This window comes from Apium graveolens, chromosome 11, assembly GCF_009905375.1.
Source record: "Apium graveolens cultivar Ventura chromosome 11, ASM990537v1, whole genome shotgun sequence".
In the NCBI taxonomy this organism is placed as follows: Eukaryota; Viridiplantae; Streptophyta; class Magnoliopsida; order Apiales; family Apiaceae; genus Apium; species Apium graveolens.
Window position 1 is genome coordinate 162,885,009 of NC_133657.1, and position 17,403 is coordinate 162,902,411.

A 17,403-nucleotide genomic window follows, 5' to 3' on the forward strand; every position below is an offset into this window, starting at 1 on the left:
ATCAATTGCTACACCGATGTGTATTATTGATTGAGAAAGTTTAATACATTGATCTCCAAACTTAACTCAGTGTGATATTTCACACTATTTATTGAATCATAATCAATATAATCATGCATATTAACGTTGTGTCCCGAATCTAGGGTAGAAAAGAAAAGAATATAAAATAACTAATTTTCCTTTCTCTCCTAATCTTTCCAAAAGTGGGAAGAAGATTTTGGAGACAAAAATAAAGAAAACTTCTTACTAAATCTGCAACTTTTTTTTCCTTTATTTCATAAAAGTTATTTAGGAACAAGCTGAAAAAATTTATTCTTTACATTTTTTTTCTTTTCTCTCCAAAAAATATTTCTGGAACACAGCGTAAGATATCACGGCATAATGGTGGTGTAGAAAGGTTATATATGTTATTTAAAGATGTTAACTATTAACATTAATCATGATTAGTTACAAACTGTAAAAGAATTGATGTATAAGACATATCTATAAAAATAATTAGAAATGGGACATATTTATAAATCAACTTTTAAAATGAGATATATCACTAAAAAACCCTATATTTAAATGCACCTACGTTACTCCCTCCGTCCCTCCTAATTATTATCGTTTGCGGGAGAGTGTCCGGCACGTATTTTAAGATGAAGAGAAAGTATAGTTGTTTAACTTTTTTTAAAAATTTTATTTTTATGAATAAAAGTTTAACTTTTTATTCATCTTAAAATGCGTGTCAAACGCTGTCTCAGAAACGATAACAATTGGGAGAGACGGATGGAGTATTTTTTTTAGAACTCGTATACATACTTGACAGGTACATTAGTGGGAAAATTAAAAAAAAAATGACATTTTATTATTTGGAATGGTAACTCTAATTAAAGATAGCGAAGCGTCTTGAGGAAGTTTAAAGTTTAACACCTTTATTTTCTCCATCTTTATCCATCCCTATATTCTCATACACTACGTGTCTATAACTGTACGTACACTCGTACACATCTCCCCTTCTTTTCTCCTCATCAAAACCCTCAACAAACTCAAACACTCACAAAATGGAAGTCGACGACGAACTCTACGCCTTATTATCGGAGCAACGCCGTGAACTCGCGGAGGCGATGTCATCGGAGTCCGATCACGACCTCGCTTTCAAACTCCAGATGGAAGAAGCCTTCAACGCTTCTGTCGCTTCTCAACCTTCATCATCTAATTCGAAACGACAGCGTTTTGATGTTCCTGATGAAGATGACGTAGGCATTGCGAAGCTTCTGGCTGAGGAGATTGACAGGTTCGAGCGCGAGCGGACCGATCGCGTGCACGTCGATGCGGAGATGAAGCGCGTGCGCGACGAAATTAGCCGGACTATCCACGACCGCGCGTTCGCACGTGAAGTGCTCGCGGTTCCCGAGGTGGAGTGGCGCAACACAGGCGATTATTATAATAAGCCGTATGAGAGTGAGAAGATAAGTAGTGAGGATTTTAGGGTTTATTGTAAGGGTTTAGTGAGTGAAGAGATGGTTGGGAGTGAGAGGAAGGTTTTGGCTGGGATTGGAGTTGCGATTTGTGATTCGAGTGGCGAGATTGTTGTTTTTAAGGTCCGGAAGCCTTTGGTTTTGGAGGAGATGAGAGGCGAGATTGCGGAAGTGAAGGCGTTGATTGAGGGGCTTAATGCTGCGGTTACGTTAGGGTTGAAGAGGATCACGGTGTTCTGTGACGATATTGAGATTTATCAATTTGTGAGTCGGTTTTGCTTTTTGTTATGTTTTTGCTTTAAATTGATATTGATAATGATAATGTAGGTTGTTATTTGATTGATTGACGTGCTTAAATTATGATATGAGTAATGCTTTGTGTTGACAATATAGGTTCCTATTTGGTTGATGCACTTTTCATAATTGTTGTATGTTAGAATTTGATCATATTGTATATGTTGTACTCTGAATTGAAATGAAGCTTATAGGAAGAAACAGATACTTTAAAAGCTAATATTATATTCTAGAAATAGTACATGGAGGGTTAAAAGGATATTGATTAGGGGATTTGCTACATGGATCAGGTGCTCTTTATCCCATAGGCTTGGAAATAGAATCTATATTATATGGTCCACTTGATGAAAAAATTGGAATTTTTTAAAAAGTCTATTAAAAGTTCAAGCTGATGTGCACATCACTTTGGTGTTCTTGAAAGAAGAAAATGTTTTCACTTTTTGTTTCACCTGTTATACTATCGTCATTATATTGTCATTTGTCAATACAGTTCCTGCCTTTGGTTTGTAAAAAATGTTAAAGTGGTTTAATAACTGCATTGAGTATGTTCTGTAGTCATCCCACTCAAACAGTTGGTTGTTGTTAAACAGTATATAAGCATTGTAATTTGGAGGCCCATTTGTGGTCTCTTTACAGTTGGAACTTCTAGACTAGTTTGGAACAAGTTTAGATGCTATAAAGCTGCAATATTATCATCCTGTGCGTTGTGTCATTTAATACCAAATTTATGCTTTAAATGTTGCTGTTCTTAATGCAGGTCACTGGCCAATGGGTAGCTAAACTGGGAAATTTGGCAATTTTGGCTGATGAGTTGACTCTACTCCAGAGAAAATTTACTCGTTGCCTTCCACAGCTTGTTGAAAAGAAAAATGTTCAATTTGCTGTTGGACTTGCAAGAGATGCTATAATTGCGCAGGTCACTTGGCCGGGAGAAAGTAGTGGTAACATCAGAAAGACTGAAACATGCATCATTTGTTTGGAAGATAGAGCTACAAGTCAAATGTTACTAGTTGATGGTTGCCAGCACCGGTATTGCTCTTCTTGTTTGAAACAGCATTCACAAGCAAAGTTGTCTCAAGGAATGCTTCCTAGATGCCCACATGAAGGTTGCAATTCCGAGTTGAAGTTTGAGTATTGCAGAAAGTTCTTACCTCGTGAATCACTTGATCTCATGAGTCAGAGGATAAAGGAATCGACTGTTCCTGTAACGGAGAAAGTGTATTGCCCATATCCTAGGTGTTCGACTTTAATGTCCAGATCTGAGGTTTGTGCTATAAACAATGTTGGAGGTAGCAGATGCACGAACTGTCATGGCCTTTTCTGTATTAACTGCAAAGTTCCTTGGCACAGCAACATGTCATGTTCTCACTACAAAAGTCTGCATCCGTATCCATGCTCGGAAGAGGTAAAGCTCAAGACACTTGCAACAAAAAAACAATGGCGTCAATGTGAAAAGTGCAACAATATGATTGAGCTTAAAGAAGGCTGCTATCACATATACTGCAGGTAAAAATTACTTGTTTTCTCATATCTTTCTTTTTTGTATATGTTTTCTTACATGAACTGTATAATAACCTTTGTAGCATGATGATTGTGGTACTAATTTACTGTTAGTGGTGGCTATAACATCTGAGGAAGTTAAGTACTACCTTTTTTTATTATTGAGACCTACATCTGGAGAATCAGGGTATCAGTTTTATTTTGCTGAACCCTTTTAATATGTGGTATTAAATGTATATACTTTTAATGTAGATGCAACTAAAATTAGCTATTTTACTCAGACTCTTTATTTTATCTTCAAGTATCCGTGTCCGACTTTCGATACTTGGACATGGAAACCTATATTAGGCCAAAAACTTGTATATTTTCAAAATGTTGCCGAGTCCGATACTTTGGAAACATATCCATGTCGGATACTTTTAGCCAAGTCCGAGTATCATAGTAAATTAGTGTGCGTTACATGTGGTACATCTGTATTCAAAATTCATAAGACAGAGGTTGTCTATAACAATTTAATAATGATGCCTAAATATTTCTAATTAGGAATCAATAGATTATTAGATGCATAGCTTTCCTCCATTCTTTGGTGCACACATCTTTGCATTATGAAATAAATCACACCAAGAATTAGTAGTTTTCTATAAACTAAGTTAAACCAAAACTTTGTAAAAAGACCACAGTACAAGAATTAGTTGTTTTCTATCAGGTGTTACATTCAGACTGCTAAATTTTTTCTCTTCGTCGCAATTGTTTTTAGGTGTTTCGTTACCTGTTAGGATGCCTGAAAAAAATTGAAGTTCACTTAGGCACTGCACTTTGCTTCTAATTATGTTGATGGATTAGAATCGGTCAATATGTTATAATCTCGCTTTCTAGTGATTTTATTGGCATATAAAATGCTAGAATATCAGTTCATTCTTGGTAGACGTAAGTATCAGTCTTGCAGGTCTCAAAAAAAAGTATCAGTGCCCGTTTGAGAAATCTTAAAATAAGTAACTTATGACTTAAAATGAATAAGACGTCATCAGTCTTGCAGGTCTCAAAAAAAAGTATCAGTGCCCGTTTGAGAAATTTTAAAATAAGTAACTTATGACTTAAAATGAATAAGTGTCTTATAAGTGATAAGTAGATAAATACTTTATAAGTTATATAAGTGTTTGGATAAAAGTCCGATTTTTTTTACTTAATTAAACAAAATTAAATAAATTATAAATAAAGTTATCTTAATTCGTTATTATTATATTAGAAAAATAGTTTAGAACAGCTTTATTAAAACTAAAGTTTATTAAAAAACAAAAATTGCGAAAAAGTACGTTGTTACTAACATTTAACTTGCTTATAAGTTGTAAATCAAGCTTATAAGTTAGGTCGACAAACACTCTGAAATAAGTTATTACGGGCTTATAAACTATAAGTAACTTATAAGTTGGTAGGCAAACAGGGCAGTCTTCCAAATGTCGTTGGTTGGTTACTTTCAATTTTTTTTGCAGATGTGGTCATCAATTTTGCTATACCTGTGGAGCTGAGTGGAAGAACAAGCAAGCAACTTGTAGATGTGCTATCTGGGATGAGCATAATATTGTGTACACTCAGGGGCGCAGAAGATGAACCAAGAAGCAATACTTCAGAAATGTGGTTTAATTAGATTTTGATAGTATTTAGGTCACGTATGAAGGGTTTTTTCTTTTTTTGCAGTGGTACTAACAGTAAGTATCGTTGTTTCTGCATACCTTTTTCAATGTTTTTGGGGTTTGTGCCAGTTTGGGGTTTTCAGAATTGTGATTGCATGTCAATTTCTGTTCTCAACTTGAGCTTCGGTATTGGCTACTCAATATCTAACTCAATATCTATTTGTCTGCATACAAATGATTAGGCAAGACAAAATCGAAAACACTGCATGGCTTTCGACATTGGGATTCTATCCCTTTGTTCCCCTTTCATGTTTTCTTTATCATGTCTGGCTCTGCTGCTAATTTCTCACCCTCTGTTTTTTACATATTAATGAAATTAGTGGTAGATATGTGAGCACAAGTCTCAATTACATGTCGGTGAAACTGTGCTTGCATCTAGGCTGAGTTGCTTTTTGGGGACAAAGCAGTTCATACCTAATTGTATACTACATGATATAGTCGCCTAGAGCATCTCTGGCTATGGGAGTTGCCAAGAGAGTTTAACATCTATTGACAAATCGTTACATGTAAATTTTTTATTTTTAAATCATAATAAGGCTCTGTTTGTGATTGCTGTTAAAAATTGTTAGTTCTGTTAAAAAAAGTACTGCTGGAAAAAGTGCTGTTGTAAAAATTAGATGACTGTTTGGTAATTTTTTTGATATGTATATGTTTTGATGCAAAAAATTAAAAATAATGATGTTTTTGATAAGGTTTGATGGTGAAATCAGCATTTGCTTTTCGCAACAGCTGAAAATCAGTTTTTTCTAAAAGTATGCGGGGACTTGCTTTTTCTAGCAGCAGCTTTTAAGCCAAAAATACTTTTCAGAAAAGCAGCTTTTAAATTTTCCAAACAGTGTTTTAACTGTTTTTTAGCGAAAAGCTGCTGCTGTTGTCTGAAATAGCAATACCAAACACACCCTAAGTATCAAAGTTTATTGTATATATTTAGTTCAAGTACTTGTAGAAGTTGCACAGAGATTGTCAAAAGGTTGCAACATTGGTCGGCAGTCTTGCATTCGCAATATAAACTGTGCGTAGGCAATTGTTGATTATAGAAGCTTCAAATTATTTTTTGTTACACATTTTTGTTGTCTATTTCTCAATGGCAGACAAAGTTAGGCTGTGCTCATAGTTGAGGTGCCAACTAATTTTCAGTGACAATTGTTGTTTCTCGTGATAAACCTTTAGTATCAAATTTATTACTATATAACTATAAAAATATCAAATTTATCACCTATTAGTTGGGGGATTTTAAATTGACCATTTTTGACATAAAATGTTAATTGTCGGTGAAAAATTTGAGATAACATTAGTTAATGATCAACTTGAAAAGTGGCTAATTTGAGATTCACCAATTTGAAAGTGGTCAATTTAAGATCCTGAATTTGTTAATGGTAAATTTGAAACTTTGATAATTTCACGGGGAAACTTGATAATTAACACATAAACCTTTTAAGCTTCTGGATTTCATAACCTTTTAAGCTTCTGGATTTCAGGACGACCCTGCTCCTGGTTCTTGTAGGGGTCGTTTGGTTCGCTAAATGATATCGGGTTGTAATCATGAATCGGGTTAAATTGGTATGGGTTTGGAACTTGATATCACTTGTTTGGTTAAAAATAAGATGAGAATGATACCCTTACCTAGTGTTTGGTTGATAAATTATTTGGATCCAAGTAGGCATGTTAATGGATCGGGTTTGGATCGGATCGGCATAAATTCATATCCATATCCATTTATTTTTTCGGATCGGATCGGCTCCGGATTTTTTATAGGCCGATCCATATCCGGATCCGTTCGGATCACGGATTTCGGATCGGATATCCGCTCCATTTATGTATATTTTTTTTAACTTCAATTATTATAAAATCTTTTTAAAATTGACAATTTTAAAAAATATTAAAATACAAGTAGAATATAACGAAGTCCAAAGATAAATTACGAACTAAAATTCTCTTTTTGAAACAAACATACTATTGGGTTGTACAGTATTTTAATTCTAACAATGAAAAAAATTGATGTTACAAAATGAAAGTGTTATATAAATTGAGAGTTGGGTTATGCGTTCTAAAAGGTAAAAGAACTAGGGTTATAGAAATGGACTAGACTATAAAAATCGAACCGAACGAAATATAGATAATGGGACTTGACTCGAGGATAATGGGACTTGACTCGAGGATAACGGGACTTGACTTGGAAATAAAAGTGTTACATGAATTGAAACTTGGGTTATGCGGTTTTAAAAGGTAAAAGAACCAGGGTTATAGAAATTGACTAGACTATAGAGACTAAACCGAACGAAATATAGATAATGGGACTTCACTCGAAGATAATACGTTTAAAATTAGAATTATTAAAAAATATTTTTGTTATATTATATATATATAAACCGGATCGGGTTATTAACGGATCGGATCGACCTAAATCCATATCCGCTCCATTTATAATCGGATTTTTCTTATCGGATCGGATCTCAGATCGGATTTTTAATAGGTCGATCAATATCCACTAAAATGGTCTCGAATCGGATCGGATCGAATCGAATTTTCGCTCCATTGACAGGCCTAGATCCAAGAATCAAAATAAACTTTATTATTATTTTTTATTAATTTATTATTTTAATATTAAAAACTAAAATTATACACGATCACTTGATTTAATCATAATTATTGATAGAGTTTTTTTGAAAAATACCTATGACTAAAAATATTTTTATAAAAATACTATGACTTTTTTAAAAAGTTTGCAAAAAAACTTTTTTATTTGCAAAAATATTATTTTCTAGTTTTTTTTTTGCAAAAATACGGTTTTATGCAGCTTTATTCAACTAGATGCAACATTTGACGAATTTATGCAACTTCATGTAACCTCAAATGCAAAAAAAATAAATCAATTCAACTATTTACATGTCCGCTTGATTTTGGTTGATTTCATATTTTTGCAAAAAAAAAAATAGAAAATAGTAAAATTGTATTTTTTTTAGAAAAAAACGGTAATTTTGGTAATTTTTCTTATTAAATATGAATTTATAAATTTTTATACGTAGTATCTAAGAAAAAAATATGCATTCACAATTTTTATTCATCGGTATTGAAATTTGAGCTAAAAAAGAATCACACTAGTTAAAAAGAAAGGCGAGTGAGACGAAAAAAAATAAAATACGTGTAATGAGCTCGGTGTAATAAATGATACCAAGGGTTTAATTTAACTTATTCTCACCTCTTCGCATGGATTTCTAAATCATATATCTTATGGATTTGAGGAATGGGTTTTAAAAATAAAAAAAAAATTACCAAACACATGATATGTGTTTTATCTATTCCAACCCCATACCTCATACTCAATATTGTTGAACCAAACACTCTCATAAAGATTTGCAAAATCATATTTCATATGTTTATATTTTGTAATCACATTACTTATATATAAACTCATGGACAATTTTCTCATATAAACTCATATAATTCCTTTTTTCTTAACAAAAATTTAAAACCATATTTTTACAAAAATAAAATAGTTATTCAACAAAAACATTCACTTAAAATTAGAACTTACAAATTTAGTATACGATAAGTGAACACAGTACGAAATGACACGAAAAATTAGTATTTGGGTTCGAAAATTTGATACATGAACACGAAAGTATATGAACACGAATATAATTAGTGTCGGGTTTGGATTTTTAATATAGATATACGACACGGAACGAAAGTACATGGAATAAATAAGTAAATAAATTTTTAAAACTATATATTTATATTAAATGCCAAATGTGAATTATGTATTCTTATGATAACATATATAAATACTAAAATATATAATACTTTCTTTAGTTTATTTAATTATATATTACATTTTCTATACAACTATTGTAGATTATTTAATTATTATGATTTTTAAAAAACTAATTTTTTTCATATATTATTCGTATAATTTAGTATATTAAATAGATAAAAAAATATATTAGTTTTAAATTAGTGTCACCAAATTATATATACTAATGTAAATTCCGGTCGATTTGAATTTAAAATTGAATATATAAAAATACATGAAAAGTTTAAACACGACTGGGCAAAAATGGCGGTGCTTTTGGATAGCATTGTCAACGATAACGAGCGTTGCTGTAGAAGTATAGATAGAGAGATTTAATGGAGTATAAAAAGAAGCAAACGAAAAGCCGTTAATGATTTAACCCCCGCCGACCCATCAGCCCATCACTACCTACAAATTTTACAACCTCAACATCCCTGTCAGCTCCACTCCATCTCTGCTTACGTGTCTTAATCTCCACCGTCCATCAACATTCCCATGGCAATCCCACTGTACACACACAACATCTAGACGTATTTGTACACAGACTTGCGTTACACTTTTTAATCAATCTTCGCTTTCAAGCTACACTAATCAATGCTTATCTACTGATCTCCACTCTCTCTATACACCTTAATTCTCTTCAGAATGTCTGAAACGACGTCGTGGAGAGACGATTTGACTCCCTTCATTCCCGACGGCGTCGGAATCGGAGTTGCGGCAGCTCCTCCGGCGACTCCGACAGTTCCGGCGGTTCCGTACGGCGGCGGCGGTGATCGGAATTGGAAGTTTCACGCGGTGGAGTTTTGGAGAGGCTTTGCGGAGATGAGCGTGGAGTTTGGGAAAGGTGTGAGAGATGTGGTGAAACAGAGTGTGATGAGAGATGATTCGTTTCTCGTGAAGAATTTTGGACCGCCTGTTATGAAAGTTCGAAAGGAGTTGAAGTTTTTGAATGACTATTTACCGGAGGATCGCGATCCTGTTCATTCCTGGAGTATCATTTTCGTTGTTTTGTTCTTCGTTGTTGCAGGTTCGAGTTTCGCCTTGCGTTTCGGTTTTTATTTTATTTTGCTTTTAAAATTTTTTGTTTAGTGAAATATTGAAAACATGTTAGGTTTGTGCAATTTTAGCTTTTCAGTTGAGTTTCGAGTTTTGCATTATGTGCTGGTTATTATGTTTTTGCAAGTTGTCAGATTCTGTCAAATTGATGCCTATTTGGAGAATAATTTGATTATCATATGGTCCTAGTGTTGGATGAACGAGTCACGAGGAATGATTATGTAGAAATGTATCAGTAGGTTTAGACTTAAGGTTTTGGTACTTGAAATTATTCTCTCAGCTCTCAAAATGTGTGCTTCAATTGTTTTTTTTAAGTTTCGCCTACTTAATAAATTAACTCTCATTATCTGGCTGGAACTAGGTTTCATAGTAGATTTTTTGATGCCATTAGAAACGAGGAAGGAGATTAAACTGAAAAGTGGACAATCGTATTTATATTACATGGAATGTTTTCATATACTTGTAGGACTTATATCATATTCACAAACTTACAGAAATTCTGGACGGTCTGTCAATTACCTTAATTTATCTCGGGAGCGAATAGCTCTAAGCAGATCGAGGAAATGAAAATGAAAGTGAGGGATTTTAGCAACTACAACCAATCTAGTACAATAGCGCAACACATGTAAGCAACAGATAATTAAATATTTTAACCATAAGTCAATTGTTAGTATGGCATCATAGTGCCTTATAGTGCATGTGTAGAGGAGCTACCAGACAGGTTGAACTATGTTAATGATGTTTGCGGCTGGGAGATATGCATCACACTACAGTTTCTGCTATTACATATTATTTGTATATTCCTGTACAGACTAAAAGAGAATTAACTGCATAGCGGTTTTTCATCATTATCAAGCATCTTACTTGACTCGCTAATTTGCAGCACTCTATGTAAATACTGAATGTGACCAAACCAGTCCTTTGATAAAGAAACTGTACATACAACCACCTAATGCTACTCGTATACTGTTACCTGATGGTAGACACTTGGCTTATCAGGAGCGAGGTGTTCCAGCTGGCAGCTCTAGATTTTCCATAATTGCTCCACATTCTTTTCTCTCATCTCGGATTGCAGGTTCAAATACGTTACTTCATATTCTTCGTAGTGACTCTGCAGGAGTTTATTTTGGACAGTTTGATAATTTTTGGACATATGTCTATTCTTCGTGCAAATAGGAATACCTGGTATTAAGATATCACTTCTGCAAGAGTTTGGTGTTCGTCTAATAACATATGATCTTCCGGGGTTTGGGGAGAGTGATCCTCATCCTAACAGGAATCTCAAGTCATCAGCTGATGATGTGTTACACCTATCATATGCTGTGGGCGTTACTGACAAGTTTTGGGTGATGGGATATTCTGGTGGAAGCTTGCATGCTTGGGCTATGCTTAGATATATTCCTGATAGAGTTGCAGGTACTTTGACATTTTATTTAATTAATTATATCCAAAACTATCTAATTTTTAAATATTTGATATTGTGAAATATCTGTAAGGGTAACTATGGCTGCAATGCAACAATGGATTAGCACACTGCTTGTGTTTGTCAAAAAACGAAAGGATGAATGTGGTGCTTAAAACTTAAAACTAATCTAGCACAGGAATATTAGCACACTGCTTGTGCTTGTGTTAGATATATTCCTGATAGAGTTGCAGGTACTTTGACATTTTATTTAATTAATTCTATCCAAAACTATCTAATTTTTAAATATTTGATATTGTGAAATATCTGTAAGGGTAACTATGGCTGCAATGCAACAATGGATTAGCACACTGCTTGTGTTTGTCAAAAAACGAAAGGATGAATGTGGTGCTTAAAACTTAAAACTAATCTAGCACAGGAATATGGTATTTGTTAAGATTTTGACAGGCTTAACTATTTCTATTATCTAACTAGGTTCTATTAAATAAGTCGGCGTTCATCAAAAAATCAATCAGGGCTGCTATATTGGTCTGCTATGATGTATATAGTTCTGTTAGTAATTCAACTACTGAACAGAAACGGATTTTTAAGTGATATTTATTTTGGAAAAAGCAATATGATGCCTTTATTCATCTTCTCTAACATGTAAAAGGAGACATGATCACTTCTTAAAGGTGACACTGTCCTTTAATTAATCTTTGTCCAAATGTGCAGGTGCATTCTTGGTTTCCGCAATGATAAATCCGTATGAGCCAAGCATGTCCAAAGAAGAGAAACGAAGAACCTGGAGCAAATGGACTCTGCAAAAGAAATTTAATTTCTTCCTCGCTCAAAGATTTCCTAGATTTCTTCCGTACTTTTATCACCGTGGCTTCCTTTCTGGAAGTGTTGGACACATAAATAAGTGGCTGTCACTGTCCCTTGGGAAAAGGGTGAGGCATCCTGGTTCATTTTTCTTTTCAGAAGTGAATATAGATTAAATTAGTCATTAGGAACAACAACAATTATATAACAGAAAAATTGCTATAATATATTATAAAGGTTTTTAGGCATGTCAATGGTGTTCTAACTTTAGTGGCGATTTCTCATGTTTAACTGCTGTAATTGTCTAGGATAGGGATTTAATAGAGGATAAAAAGTTTGAAGAGTTCTGGTTGAGGGACTTAGCAGAATCAGTCCGACAGGGAAATGTAAAACCATTTGTGGAAGAAGCTGTCTTGCAGGTTTCAAGTTGGGGTTTCCGCCTTTCAGAGCTCAAAGTACAGAAGAAACAAAAGGGGAGAGGTATAATATTTTGGATAAAGTCGAAGTACAGTCAAGCTGAAGAAGAATTGACAGGCTTTCTTGGCCCGATACATATATGGCAGGTTGGTGCAGTATCTCCCTTGAATTGAACTTGTTGCAGAAGTTATTTCTTCTAGTTCTTACTCTAGGACTACTATTAGTCTTGGATGCATTTCATAAATTAGCATGATTTTTATTTGTTCTAATGATGAGAGAACTTTCTGTGTCTGGTTGATAACTTGTACATGAAGTACTAAACTAGAAAAGTAAAAAGCTAGACAAGAAGAATTAAAACTGTGCTTGACAGGGGTCAATTTGCTATTTTATTTTGAGGGAAAAAGCTGATTCCAAAGGAGAACAAAGTCTGGTAGAAATGGTCTCTAGGTGAGACCTTTCATTCAGAGTTGTTTCTGTTGTAGTTTATCGCCATTGATGAACAATTTATAGGATGGTGAACCTATAATACTGGCTTAATATTTCCACCACTGCTAGCATGGGGAACGGTACTTAAGATAATTTGTCAAATAGAGGCATAGGTTTGTGAGCTAGTGCATTGTCTTGGTCCAGTGGGAAGTGACTTATCTCCTGCTCCATTACGAGGTTGCAAGTTTTTGTATGTTGTATTATGTTGCATGGTATTTCTCGGATCATGTCATAGTAAGCGAGTTTTCCAAAGTTTCCAAAAAACAGAGTTTCCTAATTAATTGATTAGAAGCAAAGTGGTTGCACATAATTTAGAGGGAACAATATCTAGGAAGTGGAATAAATTGTGTTTGAGGGCACAGAACCTTTTAGTAATATTTGTTTAGCTTCTGCTATGTTTCTGTACCTTTGGTATTTTGTGAATATATCAACCTATTTCTACGCCTGATGACATTTGCCAAGTACTCACAATGGCATCATGGTAGGGGTGTAATCAAACAGAGTCGAGTCAAACACTGTCAGCCTCGAGCTCGACTTCGACTGAACCGTTAATTCCAAGTTCGAAGTTAGCTCATAAAAAGTTCGATAGGCTCGAGTTCAGCTCGAATCGATTTCACCAAATATTGACAAAAACTCGAAATATGATCGGTTCGGCTCGATTAAATATATAATACTCCCTCCGTCCCCTCCTTTTCTCTACACTTTCATTTTTTGGATGTCCCTCTCAATTCTATACGTTACAAAAGTTTCCAAAAGTAGTAAATTTTCATAATATAAAAATTAACTTCATCCACTACTTTGCCATATTACATACACTTTATATATTAAATATTGATTGGTCCCACCACTATACCCAATTTTCTTGCTTATACTCACTAATTTATACATTTTTTTAACCTCCGTGCGCAAATCCAATGTAAAGAATTGGGTGGGACGGAGGAAGAAAAAAAATTATTGAATATTTATATAAAAATTATTTTTATAAAAAAAATAAAAATAATAGAGGCTCAATAAGGCTTGCGAACCTTACGAGCCGAGGAATTTGAAGCTCAAGCTGAGCTTGGTAAAGAATTCAAATAGCTCTAGCTCGAGCCGAATCCGAAAATTTTACGAGCCGAGCTCGAGTAGCTCATGAATGGCTCGACTCATTTACACCCGTACATCAAGGTAATCATATGAATTTATGGCGAATATAGAATGAAATGGCAAGTACTCAAAGTACATCTAGCTCGGCTCGATTATTCCGAATCCAAATATTTTTACCAGCCGAGCTCGAGTAGGTCACGAATGGTTTGATTCATTTACACCCCTACATCACGGTAATCATATGAATTTATGGTAACTATAGAATGACATGGCAAGTACTCAAAGCGGCATCATGGTAATTAAAATAAATTCATGGCAACTATATAATGTGCCTAGTTTATATTCCGCTGTGATGAAGTCAATTACAAGTAGTTTCTGGTCATGGTAGTTAAGAAGATTTTTAAGGATTTGTTCAGGAATCTTTAGTGTTGGTACTTAATTATGGGAGATGTAGTGTATTAGACTATTAGGAAAAGGAGTTTTATGATGATCAATTTGCAAGTGTGAGTTGAACCATGTGCTTTTGTATATAATTTTACTTGTTTCCAGCCACTTTGGCTGATACAGTGAATTCAAGCATATTTATTTGATTTCAGAATAAACTTTGAAACATTTAGTCCACCCTAAATTGCTTTCTGAATAAATGTTCTGGCAAAACGATTTTCTTTTCATGTGCTGCTTGTAACAGTATAAGAGTAAACAGGAGTTCCCTGGGTTGGCACCTCACCTTGCATCGAGTTAACATCTGAGTGAAGATGAAAACAATTTTTGTTCCCCTGTATGGGAATTTCAACCCTTAAGTTATAGGGGTAAATTTACCTTATTAATTGTGAAGCATATATTGAACCACATAAATCTTAAGGGAAAGTAGTTGTGAATATCAGTTCATGCTATATATAATATCTTATGCTACCATTCTTGTTCTCTTATCTTTACTTGCTATTCCAAAACAGGGGATGGATGACAAAGTAGTCCCTCCATCAATGGCTGACTTCACTCAGCGAGTTTTACCCGGGGTCATGGTTCATAAACTCCTAAACCATGGCCATTTCACCTATTTTTATTTCTGCGATGAATGCCATAGACAGATATTCACTACATTGTTCGGAGACCCTCAAGGTCCAGTTGATAATAATGTTGATCACATACCCATAGAAGAAGATAATGAAGATACTGAAGAGGTAACTTTTGAAGATTCACCACAGGTTAAGACCAATCTTTAGTTTAATTTCAGATTTGATCATATACTGCAAGGTTACTCCAGTGCAGCAAGATAGTGTTTGTTCCCGTCATTTTGCCTTTCTTGCATCAATTAATGGAAATGGGAAACAGGGAGATAAAGGGAGGGTGGTGTAGCATTGCCTACTTTAGTTGATATAGAAATAGAAATAGAAATGTTGTAATGACTAGTGACTATCTGCTCATGTTACATGTTGTTTGGAATGCAAAACAAAATGTCAATAGTTCATTTAGCTTAATCATACTTATGATTTAAGAATAAGAAATGACATAGTTCTCCATGCCCTGTTTCTAAGCAAGTATTTTATCTGTATATATTTAAATATTTTATGTACTGTTTATTTGATTAGTTATTATTTCTCTTCTAAACGTGTACTTGCATATGATTTATCGCTTAAATCATGGTAAGGACATGTGACCGACGGTTTACTTGGAAACATTTCTTGTCAATTTTTTGAAGGAACATGAATAAATATACGACACTAAACAAAAATATTAGAATCTGAAATGTTTGATCTTTTTCATAATTATAATATCAAATGATAATTTTTTCAGAATATACCTTGTTTATAGTTTTTTTTGTTGAAGGAAAATATTTCATTAAATCAAAAAATCATACATAATTGTCGGAACATAATTGTCTCCAACAACATGTCTGGGGGAGATGTCTGGGGGAGACGTAAAATGTTGAACAAGGATATTTTGCTAACCTTATTAGCTTGCCTTTGAACAAATCGAACTGCAAAATTTGGATACTCCCTTAGATAATTTCTGCATTTCTGGATGACATGATCAACCTCTAGCACTGTGGTAGCATGACCTTCCAAAGTTTGGACTGTTAACAGCGAATCTATTTCCACACGGACATCCCGAAGATCTTCACCTGCAGCCCACTTCAAAGCTTCAAGCACTCCCCTTGTTTCAGCGTCCAGAGCAATTTCCACATGCTGCAATCTGATTACTTTACCTAACAAGAACATTCCATTATCATCACGTATAACCATACCAAGGCCAAATGAGTCAGACTCCCTAGACAACGAAGCATCCACATTGATTTTGAGCTGACCTTCTTGAGGTGGCTTCCACTTAGCAGGTTTCTTATTCGCATGTTCCACTAGGCTTCTATTTCGATCCTTTCGATTTCTCTGAGATTGTTGCCACTCAGTCACCATGCGAATGCTCCAATTCATCACTATTGAAGGTGAAATGCACTTATCTTCCCATACCCGCTTATTGCGTCCGTGCCAAGTCCCCAAAGAACAATAACCACTTTACAAACTGTTATAGCCAAAATTTGGTATTGAATCATCTCGGGTCAAATACGGGTCAATTGGAATTGAATTGGGGAAAGAAGATGAATAATTAGGTTTTGGTCTGCATTGTATGAAGCGAAGACGCGCCCTGTATATGTAGGATGCGTCCATGATTGTGTAGGCTGTACTTTGGGTTGTCATGTTAAGAGATGGGGAGGACGATATTGAAAGGAGGAGGACGCGCCCAAGGCGCAGGACGCGCCCAAGGCGCAGGACGCGCCCTGATAAGTAAAAATAATGGGATGAGCTGTATAGGTAATAAGGTTGCCATGCAAGGAGAATATATGTATTTTACAAGGGGAGGACGCGTCCTGCCTCCTCTAGATGCAAACTTTGGGATGGTTGAGCTTGTTCTCATTCAAGATAAAGCAAATAGAGATACTTGGAAGATATAGCAATATGTGGAGTTCGTAGGGTCAGGACGCGCCCAATCGTTCAGGACGCGTCCTATGTGTGAAGAATGCATGATCAAGAGTAAGTTTAAAGCAAGGCAGGCGTGGAAGGAGCAATGGAGGATTATTTTCACTAACGTATTTGTTGCAGGTACTCTTTGAGGAATTCCCGCCTTGAGACGGTCAAGGAGGGGGATGTCCGTGAAAAACTTGAAGGCCTCCAGGGGTATGCCTGATGATTGAAGGCCTCCTCCTGTATTCAACGGGTGTCCTCGTTGGGGATGCGGGGTTAACTTTGGTGTGTGATGTGGGAACTATGTTCTTGTATTCAACGGGTGTCCTTGTTGGAGAACTTTGGAGTCATCCTGCACTTTGCACCCAAGAGCTTGGGATCACCTGTCCTGCTATCTGGTGGGTTATCCTCATTCGGGGGACAGGGACGCGTCTGG

At 35.0% G+C, this 17,403-nt stretch overlaps 3 protein-coding genes across 3 annotated transcripts; 2 read left to right on the plus strand and 1 right to left on the minus strand.

Moving 5' to 3' along the window:
* Positions 1 to 902: 902 nt before the first annotated feature.
* Positions 903 to 5,065, plus strand: LOC141697816 (E3 ubiquitin-protein ligase RSL1-like). Its single transcript, XM_074502361.1, has 3 exons — positions 903 to 1,724; positions 2,512 to 3,260; positions 4,745 to 5,065. The coding sequence occupies exons 1-3, from the start codon at positions 1,044 to 1,046 to the stop codon at positions 4,860 to 4,862; spliced, it is 1,548 nt and encodes a 515-aa protein (XP_074358462.1). The 5' UTR covers positions 903 to 1,043; the 3' UTR covers positions 4,863 to 5,065.
* Positions 5,066 to 9,059: 3,994 nt separating this feature from the next.
* LOC141697152 (uncharacterized) lies at positions 9,060 to 15,602 on the plus strand. The gene is made up of 6 exons (XM_074501398.1): positions 9,060 to 9,765; positions 10,678 to 10,869; positions 10,971 to 11,210; positions 11,932 to 12,149; positions 12,330 to 12,584; positions 14,964 to 15,602. Exons 1-6 carry the CDS (start codon positions 9,384 to 9,386, stop codon positions 15,231 to 15,233), a joined length of 1,557 nt encoding a protein of 518 aa, XP_074357499.1. The 5' UTR covers positions 9,060 to 9,383; the 3' UTR covers positions 15,234 to 15,602.
* On the minus strand, positions 15,323 to 16,421 carry LOC141696069 (uncharacterized). Its single transcript, XM_074500257.1, has 2 exons — positions 15,960 to 16,421; positions 15,323 to 15,427 (listed from the first exon to the last, which is right to left on the minus strand). The coding sequence occupies exons 1-2, from the start codon at positions 16,419 to 16,421 to the stop codon at positions 15,323 to 15,325; spliced, it is 567 nt and encodes a 188-aa protein (XP_074356358.1).
* Positions 16,422 to 17,403: the final 982 nt, after the last annotated feature.

Bases quoted from the DNA above. Each gene is read 5' to 3' on its own strand.
- LOC141697816 (XM_074502361.1), top strand. From the start codon at position 1,044: ATGGAAGTCGACGACGAACTCTACGCCTTATTATCGGAGCAACGCCGT. The intron at 1,725-2,511 runs GTGAGTCGGTTT...TTCTTAATGCAG, and splicing joins ATATTGAGATTTATCAATTT to GTCACTGGCCAATGGGTAGC. The intron at 3,261-4,744 runs GTAAAAATTACT...TTTTTTTTGCAG, and splicing joins TGCTATCACATATACTGCAG to ATGTGGTCATCAATTTTGCT.
- LOC141697152 (XM_074501398.1), top strand. From the start codon at position 9,384: ATGTCTGAAACGACGTCGTGGAGAGACGATTTGACTCCCTTCATTCCC. The intron at 10,870-10,970 runs GTTCAAATACGT...TCGTGCAAATAG, and splicing joins TCTCTCATCTCGGATTGCAG to GAATACCTGGTATTAAGATA. The intron at 12,585-14,963 runs GTTGGTGCAGTA...ATTCCAAAACAG, and splicing joins GCCCGATACATATATGGCAG to GGGATGGATGACAAAGTAGT.
- LOC141696069 (XM_074500257.1), bottom strand. From the start codon at position 16,421: ATGGTGACTGAGTGGCAACAATCTCAGAGAAATCGAAAGGATCGAAAT. The intron at 15,428-15,959 runs GTTAGCAAAATA...TAACATGAGCAG, and splicing joins TTCAAAGGCAAGCTAATAAG to ATAGTCACTAGTCATTACAA.